Here is a 14,140-nt window from a genome sequence, read left to right on the forward strand (position 1 = left end):
AACCCACATGGACAAGGATAGAATCAATGTCCTGACGTAGTACATTCAGGAACAGCTTAGTAATGTCACTAAAACCCACATGGACTAGGATAGAATCCATGTCCTGACGTAGTACATTCAGGAACAGCTTAGTAATGTCATTAAAACCCACATGGACTAGGATAGAATCCATGTCCTGACGTAGTACATTCAGGAACAGCTTAGTAATGTCATTAAGACCCACATGGACTAGGATAGAATCCATGTCCTGACGTAGTACATTCAGGAACAGCTTAGTAATGTCATTAAAACCCACATGGACTAGGATAGAATCAATGTCCTGACGTAGTACATTCAGGAGCAGCTTAGTAATGTCACTAAAACCCACATGGACAAGGATAGAATCAATGTCCTGACGTAGTACATTCAGGAACAGCTTAGTAATGTCATTAAAACCCACATGGACTAGGATAGAATCCATGTCCTGACGTAGTACATTCAGGAACAGCTTAGTAATGTCACTAAAACCCACATGGACTAGGATAGAATCCATGTCCTGACGTAGTACATTCAGGAGCAGCTCAGTAATGTCATTTACTCGAGCTTCGTGCTAGGATGTTGTTTTTGCACCAGGAACAGTCACATTTCTTGATCACAGTTAAGACACATGTTTAATATATTCCATTTGTAACTTCACTCACTACTTGTAGCTGTCTAGTCAGTCTGTTTGTGTTGTTTGTCTTGGCTAGCTTAATGTTCCCGTCAGTAGCTAGCTAACACTCACACACTGGCTGCTAGCGCCGTCATGACAAGACGCTTGAGGGAAGCCCTACATTATTTTACATTTTTACATTTTAGTCATTTAGCAGACGCTGTTATCCAGAGCGACTTACAGTAGAGTGCATACATTTTATTACATTTTACATACTGAGACAAGGATATCCCTACTGGCCAAACCCTCCCTAACCCGGACGACGCTATGCCAATTGTGCGTCGCCCCACGGACCTCCCGGTTGCGGCCGGCTGCGACAGAGCCTGGGCGCGAACCCAGCCCAGCCTGGGCGCGAACCCAGAGACTCTGGTGGCGCAGCTAGCACTGCGTTGCAGTGCCCTTGACCACTGCGCCACCCGGGAGATTATGACGCGTTTCTAAGTAGTGAGAACGCAGGCCGTGTTGTAAAGTCCTCTTTAGACATGTACATTTCTTGAATGTAGTTTTGTTATCGACTAAAACAAGCAGACAACAAGAAAAGTGCGTTTTGAAAAAGGTGACGTTTTTACTGTCAGTCAATGGGATAACCTCGGGTTATCCACAGGTTGTTTTCCCCGCAGGCGGGCGAGCCGCGATGTTCTATCTAAAACCGAATATACATCACTGTGCTGAGAACTTAAACAGTTGTTGTGAAGGAGGGCTTTATGAAAAGTACAGTAACACACAAGTCTTCCTTTCTCCATCTCACAGGAGCGCTATGTGGCCAGTCTGATGCCTCTACAGAAGAACATCTCTCCTTGGAAGAGTCCTCCCCAGCTGAGGCCCTTCCTCCAGGAGGACTTTATGAAGACTCTGGAGAAGGCTGGTCCTCAGCTCACCTCACCACTCAAAGGAGACTGGATGGGACTCTACAGGTACTGACGGCCACCACACACAGATAGCCTGGTTCCACGTGTCGGTAACCTTTTTTAACCAGGGAGTCCTACTGAGAGGTCTGTTTTACGGATGATCCCTGAATGACAAAAACACGCATCAAATATGCCGAACATAAACAACCGCAGCCGTAGGAAACGGACACATCAGTAATAAGCTCCTCAATCAGTTTTCTGAATTTCCTTAGATGCATCCAATTTTTTAAACCATTTTTGAGATTATTCCATAAATAAGGTGCACAAAAATAAAGCTGATTCACCTAACTATGTGGAGACCGAAGGAGTTTCCGGTGTTAGCTATCCTTGAGACCGGGGGAAACTTGCCGAAGGAGTTTCCGGTGTTGGCTATCCCTGAGACCGGGGCGACTTGACGAAGGAGTTTCCGGTGTTGGCTATCCCTGAGACCGGGGCGACTTGACGAAGGAGTTTCCGGTGTTGGCTATCCCTGAGACCGGGGCGACTTGACGAAGGAGTTTCCGGTGTTGGCTATCCCTGAGACCGGGGCGACTTGACGAAGGAGTTTCCGGTGTTGACTATCCCTGAGACCGGGGCGACTTGACGAAGGAGTTTCCGGTGTTGGCTATCCCTGAGACCGGGGCGACTTGATGAAGGAGTTTCCGGTGTTGACGATCCCTGAGACCGGGGCGACTTGACGAAGGAGTTTCCGGTGTTGACGATCCCTGAGACCGGGGCGACTTGACGAAGGAGTTTCCGGTGTTGACTATCCCTGAGACCGGGGCGACTTGACGAAGGAGTTTCCGGTGTTGACTATCTCTGAGACCGGGGCGACTTGACGAAGGAGTTTCCGGTGTTGGCTATCCCTGAGACCGGGGCGACTTGACGAAGGAGTTTCCGGTGTTGACGATCCCTGAGACCGGGGCGACTTGACGAAGGAGTTTCCGGTGTTGACGATCCCTGAGACCGGGGCGACTTGACGAAGGAGTTTCCGGTGTTGACTATCCCTGAGACCGGGGCGACTTGACGAAGGAGTTTCCGGTGTTGGCTATCCCTGAGACCGGGGCGACTTGACGGAGTTTCCGGTGTTGGCTATCCCTGAGACCGGGGCAACTTGTACAGGACATCTAACAGTTATTAATGATGTTAGGTACAGTGGGAGTTTTGGTGAAATCGCTTTCTTTTATAAACGAAACGAGAGAATAGTGCATTGATCTTTGAGACTAAAAGAGAAGGCCAGCCTACTTTCTGATGTAGAATGCAGTGATGTGTACTGAACTAAAGCGTAGTGTGTTATGAAAAACTGTGTCCAATGACTCCAATACAGTGGGAGCTGCATTCGTGTAGACGACATCGCCACAGTCTAAAGCTGAGATGAATGTCGACTGGGTGATTCGGTTTCTGCTATCTAATGAAAGACATTTCCTATAAGAGAAGCCCAATTATTATTATTTTTTTTATACATGTGTGTTCTTAATCTTAACTCAACATGTTTTTTTTTGAGAACTTTATTTTTCTTTCTGTTTACCAGGAAACACAAGTCTGTTATAATGTAATATAATGACAGTCTGTGTATTTCCTGTTTGCAGACTTTGTAATGTGACATGGTCTATGCATCCTAAAAGCCTGTTGGTGTGTTTTTGTTTCATCTTGGTGTATGTTTTTCCCCATCCAGACAGTTCCTGAGGTGTCCTAACTTTGACGGCTGGTTCAGGAATCGCAAGAGAGAGATGATGAAGAAACTAGAGGCCCTTCACCTAGAGGCTGTCTGTGAGGAGGTGAGTAATGAAGAAACTAGAGGCCCTTCACCTAGAGGCTGTCTGTGAGGAGGTGTATTTATTATAGATCCCCATTAGTTCCTGCCAAGGCAGCGGCTACTCTTCCTGGGGTTTATTATGGATCCTCATTAGTTCCTGCCAAGGCAGCAGCTACTCTTCCTGGGGTTTATTATGGATCCCCATTAGTTCCTGCCAAGGCAGCAGCTACTCTTCCTGGGGTTTATCATGGATCCAGCATACAAATCATTAAAATCCAGACGGAAAATATTTACACAAGAAGCCACCTAACATCACACAGTCAAACTCGTCAGTTATTTAGTAAAATCACCATTCTGCGATGGTGGAATAAAGAGGAATAAATGTTTGTAAAAACGTACCGCTCTCTTGTCCCGTATGTTATTGGTTGATTCATATCTGCTCTGTCTGATGGGATGTTCTGATGTATTTAATATCATAGAGTTATGTAAAGCCATAACACCCCCTGTGTTCTGTTAGACAGGTAACTCTTTATCCACATTATAGCAGGGGGTGTAAAGCCATAACACCCTCTGTGTTCTGTTAGACAGGTAACTCTTTATCCACATTATAGCAGGGGGTGTAAAGCCATAACACCCTCTGTGTTCTGTTAGACAGGTAACTCTTTATCCACATTATAGCAGGGGGTGTAAAGCCATAACACCCTCTGTGTTCTGTTAGACAGGTAACTCTTTATCCACATTATAGCAGGGGGTGTAAAGCCATAACACCCTCTGTGTTCTGTTAGACAGGTAACTCTTTATCCACATTATAGCAGGGGGTGTAAAGCCATAACACCCTCTGTGTTCTGTTAGACAGGTAACTCTTTATCCACATTATAGCAGGGGGTGTAAAGCCATAACACCCTCTGTGTTCTGTTAGACAGGTAACTCTTTATCCACAATATAGCAGGGGGTGTAAAGCCATAACACATTATAGCAGGGGGTGTAAAGCCATAACACATTATAGCAGGGGGTGTAAAGCCATAACACATTATAGCAGGGGGTGTAAAGCCATAACACATTATAGCAGGGGGTGTAAAGCCATAACACATTATAGCAGGGGGTGTAAAGCCATAACACCCTCTGTGTTCTGTTAGACAGGCAACTCTTTATCCACATTATAGCAGGGGGTGTTAAGCCATAACACATTATAGCAGGGGGTGTAAAGCCATAACACATGTTTTTCCAGCAACAGACTGATCGATAATGTCAAAAGCCGCACTGAAATCTAACATAACAGCCCCCACTATCGTTTTATCATCAATTTCTCTCAGCCAATCATCAGTCATTTGTGTAAGTGCTGTGCTTCTTGAATTTTCTTCCCTATAAGCATGCTGAAAGTCTCAACTTGTTTACTGTAAAATAGCCTTGCATCTGGTCAAACACAATTTTTTCCCCCCAAAAGTTTAATAAGGGTTGGCAACAGGCTGATTGGTCAGTTATTTGAGCCAGTAAAGGGGGCTTTACTATACTGACTTTGGCTTCCCTCCAGGCCTGAGGGCACACGCTCTCTAGTAGGATGAAATTTAAAATCTGGCAAATATAAGTGGCAATATAATCCTCAGTAATTTTCCATCCAAGTTGTCAGACCCCGGTGGTTTGTCATTGTTGATAGACAACTATTTTTTTCACCTCTTCCACAGTGACTTTACGGAATTCAAAATTTCAATTCTTGTCTTTCATAATTTGATCAGATATAATTGGATGTGTAGCGTCAGCGTTTGTTGCTGGCATGTTTTTAGCCTAAGTTTGTTAATCTTGCCAATGAAAAAATCATTAAAGTAGTTGGCAATATCAGGGGGTTTTGTGATGAATGAGTCATCTGATTCAACGAATGATGGAGCTGAGTTTGCCTTTTTTCACAATCTATTTTAAGGTGCTCCAAAGCTTTTTACAATCATTCTTTATATAATTTATCTTTTGTTTCATAGTATAGTTTCTTCGTTTTATTCAGTTTAGTCACATGATTTCTCAATTTTGCAGTACGTTTTCCAATCCGTTGTACAGCCAGACCACATCATGCTCGGAGCCTATTCACCTCTCTCTCTCTCTCTCCATTTCTATTCTTCATGTAGGATCTGCAGGTGCGAGTCCAGCAACACACGGAGGTGGAGACTGTGGACCTCGTTCTCAAACTCAAAGACAAACTGGTCAGTATCAGGTTGTTTCATTGTAACAGATCGACATGGACTTCAGAGCAGTCTTCTGTTCATTAGTGGTAGAACACGTAACAGTAGGGTTCCTGTACACTACATGGCCAAAAGTATGTGGACAACTGTTCGTCAAAACATCTCATTCCATAATCATGGGTATTAATATGGAGTTGGTCCCCCCCTTTGCTGCTATAACAGCCTCCACTCTTCTGGGAAGGCTTTCCACTAGATGTTGGAACATTGCTGCTGTAACAGCCTCCACCCTTCTGGGAAGGCTTTCCACTAGATGTTGGAACATTGCTGCTGTAACAGCCTCCACTCTTCTGGGAAGGCTTTCCACTAGATGTTGGAACATTGCTGCTATAACAGCCTCCACTCTTCTGGGAAGGCTTTCCACTAGATGATGGAACATTGCTGCTATAACAGCCTCCACTCTTCTGGGAAGGCTTTCCACTAGATGATGGAACATTGCTGCTATAACAGCCTCCACTCTTCTGGGAAGGCTTTCCACTAGATGATGGAACATTGCTGCTATAACAGCCTCCACTCTTCTGGGAAGGCTTTCCACTAGATGTTGGAACATTGCTGCTATAACAGCCTCCACTCTTCTGGGAAGGCTTTCCACTAGATGATGGAACATTGCTGCTATAACAGCCTCCACTCTTCTGGGAAGGCTTTCCACTAGATGATAGAACATTGCTGCGGGGACTTGCTTCCATTCAGCAACAAGAGCATTAGTGAGGTCGGACACTGATGTTGGACGATTAGGTCTGGCTCGCAGTCGGCGTTCCAATTCATCCCAAAGGTGTTCGATGGGGGTTGAGGTCAGGGCTCTGTGCAAGTCAGTCCGGTTCTTCCACAACAATCTCAACATACCATTTCTGTATGGACCACGCATTGTGCACGGGGGCATTGTCATGCTGCAACAGGAAAGGACCTTCCCCAAACTGTTGCCACAAAGTTGGAAGCACAGAATCGTCTAGAATGTCATTGTATGCTGTAGCGTTAAGATTTCCCTTTACTGGAACTAAGGGGCCCGAACCATGAAAAACAGCCCTAGACCATTATTCCTCCTTACAGTTGTCACTATGCATTGGGGCAGGTAGCGTTCTCCTGGCATCCGCCAAACCCAGATTCGTCCGTCGGACTGCCAGACGGTAAAGCGTGATTCATCACTCCAGAGAGCACGTTTCCACTGCTCCAGAGTCCAATGGCGGTGAGTTTCACACCCCTCCAGCCGACGCTTGGCATTGCGCATGGTGATCTTAAGCTTGTGTGCGGCTGCTCGGCCATGGAAACCCATTTCATGAAGCTCCCGACGAAACAGTTCTTGTGCTGACGTTGCTTCCAGAGGCAGTTTGGAACTCTGTAGTGAGTGTTGCAACCGAGGACAGAGGATTTTTACGCTCTTCAGCACTCAGCGGTCCCGTTCTGTGAGCTTCTGTGGCCTACCACTTCACGGCTGAGCCGTTGTTGCTCCTAGACGTTTCCACTGAACAATAACATCGCTTACAGTTGACCGGGGGCAGATCTAGCAGGGCAGAAATTTGACGAACTGACTTGTTGGAAAGGTGGCATCCTATGACGGTGCCACGTTGAAAGTCACTGAGCTCTTCATTAAGGTCATTTTACTGCCAATGTTTATCTATGGAGATTACATGGCTGTGTGCGCGATTTTATATACTTGTCAGCTGAAATGACCGAATCCACTAATTTGAAGGGGTGTCCACATACTTTTTGGCCACTTGTATGTTCAGTGTATGCTAAATGAACTTGATTTATGTTAGCTAACACAAAGTATTTTAAAGAACTTGTAAGTCATTCCGATTATTTGATGCTTTGTTGTGTATTGCTGACCTGTTCTTCCTGTATGTTCTTCCTGTATGTTCTAGACTCAGGCAGAGAGAGAGCAGCTTCCTCTGAGGCCGGGGACGCTGACTAAACTACAGGCCCACATCGACTCTGTCATCCTGTCTTTACCTGACGATCTACAGGGAATCCTGCACAAGCCCTCCACACCCTGACCTCTGACCCTCTCCCTGACTTCTGACCTCTAACCCCTGACCACTAATCATTGACCTATAACCCCTGGGGGTAGGAGGAAGGGAGGCCCAAGGAAGGACTGCTCCAGTCTCATCATTGAACTATGGATTTTTAAGACTTTTTTTTTTTTTAAGTGCACTTCACCCTTTAATATCGGTGTGACTGTGCCACCTCCAACCTCTCTCCACCTTCATGTGCAATGCTGGCATTGACCAAAACAATTCCACTGATGATTATTGAATAATGCAACCAGTCAGAAATAAGAAGACAAGCCAATAAGTGGGTTTATTCCTCAGAGATAACGTCTGTAGTGAATCATGCATCTTGTGACGTTGATGAAGTCATAATGGTTGACAGATTTCTAAAACGGTTCAATCTGTGTCCGGGAAACCCACCCTTTTAGTCTACACTCTTTTTTAAAAACGACCTTGTTTGGATTCTATGCTGCGTCGATAACTTAACCTTGCAGTTACAATAAACTGTAGACCGGTTGTAATATACGGTCACATTGTCAACAATACTTGTACGTTTATGAAAGGTTGCTGTGCTGTTTGTATAAATGTTGAAGACATGGCGACATGAAGAGCTGTGTTGTATAGCGTCACTATACACCGAGTGGACAAAACATTAAGAACACCTTCCTAATATTGAGTTGCAGCCCCCTTTTGCCCTCAGAACAGCCTCAATTAGTTGGGGCATGGGGACTCTACAAGGTGTTGAAAGCGTTCCACAGGGATGCTGGCCCATGTTGACTCCAGTGCTTCCCACAGTTGTCAAGTTGGCTGGATGTCCTTTGGGTGGTGGACTATTTTTGATACACGTGTGAAAAACCCAGCAGTGTTGCAGTTCTTGACACAAACGGGTGCGCCTGGCACCTACTACCATACCAAAAGGCACTTAAATCTGTTGTCTTGTCCATTCACCTTCTGAATGACACACAATCCATGTCTCAAGGCTTAAAAATCCTTCTTTAACATGTCTCCTTCCCTTCATCTACACTGATTTTGAAGTGGATTTAACAGGTGACATCAATAAGGGATCATATCTTTCAGCTGGTCAGTCTGTGTCACGGAAAGAGCAGGTGTTCCTAATGTTTTGTCCACTCAGTGTAGAGTGGTTGAGGAGGCGACGTCAGGGTGGTCTTCATGAGGCACGAAACAGATCGAAACAAGAAGGAACCTAAAAGCTTGTGCAATAACCAATGGTTTGTTAGAGGTTGATCTGTGTGTGTGTGTGTTGGAATAGAACAGCAGAGTGCTGTTGCTATATTAGACCAATAGGATCGAACTTGTATATAATTTCTACTCATTATTAGAAGAACATAAGGAAAAAGACCTTCACTAACCCTAGTCCTTATTGCAGTACTACTTCTGCTCTAAATGTGTATTCTGCATAGGCAATAGGGAGCCATTTGCGATGCCTTCATTCTACATCATGTTAAAAAAGGCAACAGGGTAACTGACTAAAACCAACTGACTGACACATTGCCTTGTCATATTGATTTGGACCTGATTTTGTGAAGTTGTATCGCATTATTCATCTGTGTAGGCCCACCACAACCCCTTGTTACCGCATTATTCATCTGTGTAGGCCCACCACAACCCCTTGTTACCGCATTATTCATCTGTGTAGGCCCACCCCAACCCCTTGTACCACATTATTCATCTGTGTAGGCCCACCTCAACCCCTTGGTACCACATTATTCATCTGTGTAGGCCCACCTCAACCCCTTGGTACCACATTATTCATCTGTGTAGGCCCACCACAACCCATATGAACAGTGCTTGTACACCAGGGCTTTCTAGTGGCTAGCTAAACCAGAGTAGGGGTTTCCTACCGGTCCTCTGCCACTGTCTGGGTTTCATGTGGCACCCAGCCACTGTCTCAATGTCATTGATTTGGTTCACACCAACTGTATCGTCCGAAACACATTTTGCTGATCATAATGGATGTTGTTAGCCTGGGTACCGGTCTGTTTAGCTATCGTTCCACTCCTTGTCTTTGGTATATGACACGGAGGAGTGGGATGTTGGCTGAACAGACTGGTCTCCCAGGCTAGGATGTTGATACGGTTTATGTTTGTATTCATGCTGTGTTAATGAAGCAACTTTGTTTTTATGCTTTGAGTAGTAGTTTTGTTTGGAGCGTAATCCGTGTGTGGTGTGCTCGACCATCATGTTAGTGTAGAGAGCATTCTTCCTCTGAACTGTTAAACGTATCTACATGTATGCTGAACAACATTACTGCAGAGGATGTTTTTCTGAACACATATTTTGCCGTCGGACTTTGGACTACCTATGGGTTTTACGTCTTACGTTTTTGAAAACTGATATTTGATTTCTTGAATATTTTGATGTTACAGAATACATTATTTTTCTTGATCCGGTTTTCTCATAGGGTGTGCCTTAAGGGATGATGGTTAGGAAAAACAGAACCGAAGACGGACTTTTTTTTAGGTTAAATATCGAACTGTGACTGTGTAGTAGGCTAATAATAACTTCTGATATCTACAGTAGTGGCTCACTCAGTAACCTGTCATTCTCATCTACTTCAAACACCATGGAACACCATCATTCTGTTGTAACCCGTCGGAACCCATCAGAATTCCGTTGGAACCCATCAGAATTCCGTTGGAACCCATCAGAATTCCGTTGGAACCCATCAGAATTCCGTTGGAACCCATCAGAATTCCGTTGGAACTGTCTGTCCTCTGAGGGAACATTTCAGTTAAATTAATATTGTTTGGTACACACCTGTGATTGGTTTTATATTTTGAAAATACTTTATTTTAACAAGAGAATTTTGTATAAAGGGCTATTCTCATATTCCATGAATCTAAAAAAAAAAAGTGATGTTTTGTACATATGTTGAAATACCCAGCCATCACCATTGATGATGATGATATTCATTATATTACAATGATTATTTTACTAAATATAGATATTACTGACACGGAATACTATACATTTGTAATATCTTCCAATGGGCTGGTTAGATGTTAAAGAATAAGGATGGTAACAAAACATAATATACTGTGTCGTAATTGCTTTGGGGAACTCAGTATTTTTACATTTGCAATGTTTGATCGTTTTGTATTGAAGCCTTAATATAACTACTGAGGAAACCACTATTGATGCCTTTTTAAGAGAAGTACTGAGGAACCACTTAATGCTTACAGACAATAATGGCTTTCAGTGAGCGGAAGTATTTTAATGTGAATAAACGGGCCTCTAGGATCTCACTAATAAATGGTTTTTTGTAGTTTTGTTAATAGGGAGAATTGTAAATTACATACAGTATAAAAGCACACACTACACACAGCATTTAGAATAACAGTGTAGGAAATAGCAGCCTCGTGAACCAATCAGATTCTATCTCTCTATAAGAGCGTTTTTATAACATCGTCTTTCATGACTCCAACAGCGGGGAAAGTGACGCGCAGCAAATGGTTGGAGAGATATCGCTGCAGTCACTAGCGCCTTGTACCAGTGGATGGCGCCTGACAGTCGACACCTATCGACTAAGAAGCCTTGGCTTGTGTGAGGCGGAATGGCTCATAGAAGCCAATCTCCTGTTTTGTGTAGCGTGAGGCAGCTTGATGTACCAGGACACCCACTGGACAGGACACTAGTCTATCTCCTGTTTCTGTAGTGAGACAGCTTGATGTACAGGACACCCCCTGGACAGGACACTAGTCTATCTCCTGTTTCTGTAGTGAGACAGCTTGATGTAGCAGGACGCCCCCTGGACAGGATGCTAGTCTATCTCCTGTTTCTGTAGTGAGACAGCTTGATGTACCAGTACACCTCCTGGACAGGACACTAGTCTATATCCTGTTTCTGTAGTGAGGCAGCTTGATGTACCAGTACACCTCCTGGACAGGACACTAGTCTATCTCCTGTTTCTGTAGTGAGACAGCTTGATGTACCAGGACACCCCCTGGACAGGACACTAGTCTATCTCCTGTTTCTGTAGTGAGGCAGCTTGATGTACAAGTACACCCCCTGGACAGGACACTAGTCTATCTCCTGTTTCTGTAGTGAGACAGCTTGATGTACCAGGACACCCACTGGACAGGACACTAGTCTATCTCCTGTTTCTGTAGTGAGACAGCTTGATGTACAAGTACACCCCCCTGGACAGGATGCTAGTCTTATCGCAGGGCCTTACCCTCAATCTATCGCCTTAATGTTGAGTGCCAAGCATTGATCTTGTTTTTACAGTCTTCTGTATGGGGATGGAACTCCCAACCTGCCAATCTAAGGGTGGACACTCTTAGGTGACCAACTCAGTGGCCTTGTGCTATCTAGCTGATAATCGAGACTATATAAGCAGCACAGTGTAAGTGTGGCAGAAACATCGGGGCATGCCGCAGCCTGTCTACCCCTGGAGGAAGAGCCAGATTGGCTGCTGAAGATGTTGACATTTTGCTCATTTTGGGTTCTTTGAAAAAGCTAAAATATATATATATACACTGCTCAAAAAAATAAAGGGAACACTTAAACAACACAATGTAACTCCAAGTCAATCACACTTCTGTGAAATCAAACTGTCCACTTAGGAAGCAACACTGATTGACAATAAATTTCACATGCTGTTGTGCAAATGGAATAGACAAAAGGTGGAAATTATAGGCAATTAGCAAGACACCCCCAAAAAAGGAGTGATTCTGCAGGTGGTGATCACAGACCACTTCTCAGTTCCTATGCTTCCTGGCTGATGTTTTGGTCACTTTTGAATGCTGGCGGTGCTCTCACTCTAGTGGTAGCATGAGACGGAGTCTACAACCCACACAAGTGGCTCAGGTAGTGCAGTTCATCCAGGATGGCACATCAATGCGAGCTGTGGCAAAAAGGTTTGCTGTGTCTGTCAGCGTAGTGTCCAGAGCATGGAGGCGCTACCAGGAGACAGGCCAGTACATCAGGAGACGTGGAGGAGGCCGTAGGAGGGCAACAACCCAGCAGCAGGACCGCTACCTCCGCCTTTGTGCAAGGAGGTGCACTGCCAGCGCCCTGCAAAATGACCTCCAGCAGGCCACAAATGTGCATGTGTCTGCTCAAACGGTCAGAAACAGACTCCATGAGGGTGGTATGAGGGCCCGACGTCCACAGGTGGGGGTTGTGCTTACAGCCCAACACCGTGCAGGACGTTTGGCATTTGCCAGAGAACACCAAGATTGGCAAATTCGCCACTGGCGCCCTGTGCTCTTCACAGATGAAAGCAGGTTCACACTGAGCACATGAGCACATGTGACAGACGTGACAGAGTCTGGAGACGCCGTGGAGAACGTTCTGCTGCCTGCAACATCCTCCAGCATGACCGGTTTGGCGATGGGTCAGTCATGGTGTGGGGTGGCATTTCTTTGTGGGGCCGCACAGCCCTCCATGTGCTCGCCAGAGGTAGCCTGACTGCCAATAGGTACCGAGATGAGATCCTCAGACCCCTTGTGAGACCATATGCTGACACATGCACATTTGTGGCCTGCTGGAGGTCATTTTGCAGGGCGCTGGCAGTGCACCTCCTTGCACAAAGGCGGAGGTAGCGGTCCTGCTGCTGGGTTGTTGCCCTCCTACGGCCTCCTCCACGTCTCCTGATGTACTGGCCTGTCTCCTGGTAGCGCCTCCATGCTCTGGACACTACGCTGACAGACACAGCAAACCTTTTTGCCACAGCTCGCATTGATGTGCCATCCTGGATGAACTGCACTACCTGAGCCACTTGTGTGGGTTGTAGACTCCGTCTCATGCTACCACTAGAGTGAGAGCACCGCCAGCATTCAAAAGTGACCAAAACATCAGCCAGGAAGCATAGGAACTGAGAAGTGGTCTGTGATCACCACCTGCAGAATCACTCCTTTTTTGGGGGTGTCTTGCTAATTGCCTATAATTTCCACCTTTTGTCTATTCCATTTGCACAACAGCATGTGAAATTTATTGTCAATCAGTGTTGCTTCCTAAGTGGACAGTTTGATTTCACAGAAGTGTGATTGACTTGGAGTTACATTGTGTTGTTTAAGTGTTCCCTTTATTTTTTTGAGCAGTGTATATTGGAACTATAGAGTACCACAGTATGAGTCATAATACCCATAAAACCTAGCGGTCAAACAGGGAAATGGTTCCAATAGTTTTTCCAACATTGTTCTCCATAGGGGATTTTAGAAACACTTAGGACATTTCTAAGTGACCCCAAACTTTTGAACTGTAGTACATAAAGAAAAGTCCTCTCACTGTCAACTGCGTTTATTTTCAGCAAACTTAACATGTGTAAATATTTGTATGAACATAAGATTCAACAACTGAGACATAAACTGAACAAGTTCCACAGACATGTGACTAACAGAAATGGAATGTGTGCCTGAACAAAGGGGAGGGGGGGTCAAAATCAAAAGTAACAGTCAGTATCTGGTGTGGCCACCAGCTGCATTAATTACTGCAGTGCATCTCCTCCTCATGGACTGCACCAGATTTGCCAGTTCTTGCTGTGAGATGTTACCCCACTCTTCCACCAAGGCACCTGCAAGTTCCCGGACATTTCTGGGGGGAATGGCCCTAGCCCTCACCCTCCGATCCAA

General features: G+C 45.1%; 1 protein-coding gene across 1 annotated transcript in view; it reads left to right on the forward strand.

The window, feature by feature from the left end:
* dennd6aa (DENN/MADD domain containing 6Aa) overlaps positions 1–8,276 on the forward strand; it is a 38,870-nt gene extending 30,594 nt beyond the window's left edge. The window contains exons 15-18 of the mRNA XM_039016596.1: positions 1,442–1,605; positions 3,254–3,356; positions 5,449–5,523; positions 7,419–8,276. Of these exons, the coding sequence (XP_038872524.1) occupies positions 1,442–1,605; positions 3,254–3,356; positions 5,449–5,523; positions 7,419–7,550 (474 nt within the window). The 3' untranslated portion in view covers positions 7,551–8,276. The remainder of the gene's footprint in view (positions 1–1,441; positions 1,606–3,253; positions 3,357–5,448; positions 5,524–7,418) is intronic.
* The last annotated feature ends 5,864 nt before the right edge of the window (positions 8,277–14,140 follow it).

This window comes from Salvelinus namaycush, chromosome 20 (genome assembly GCF_016432855.1).
Source record: "Salvelinus namaycush isolate Seneca chromosome 20, SaNama_1.0, whole genome shotgun sequence".
In the NCBI taxonomy this organism is placed as follows: Eukaryota; Metazoa; Chordata; class Actinopteri; order Salmoniformes; family Salmonidae; genus Salvelinus; species Salvelinus namaycush.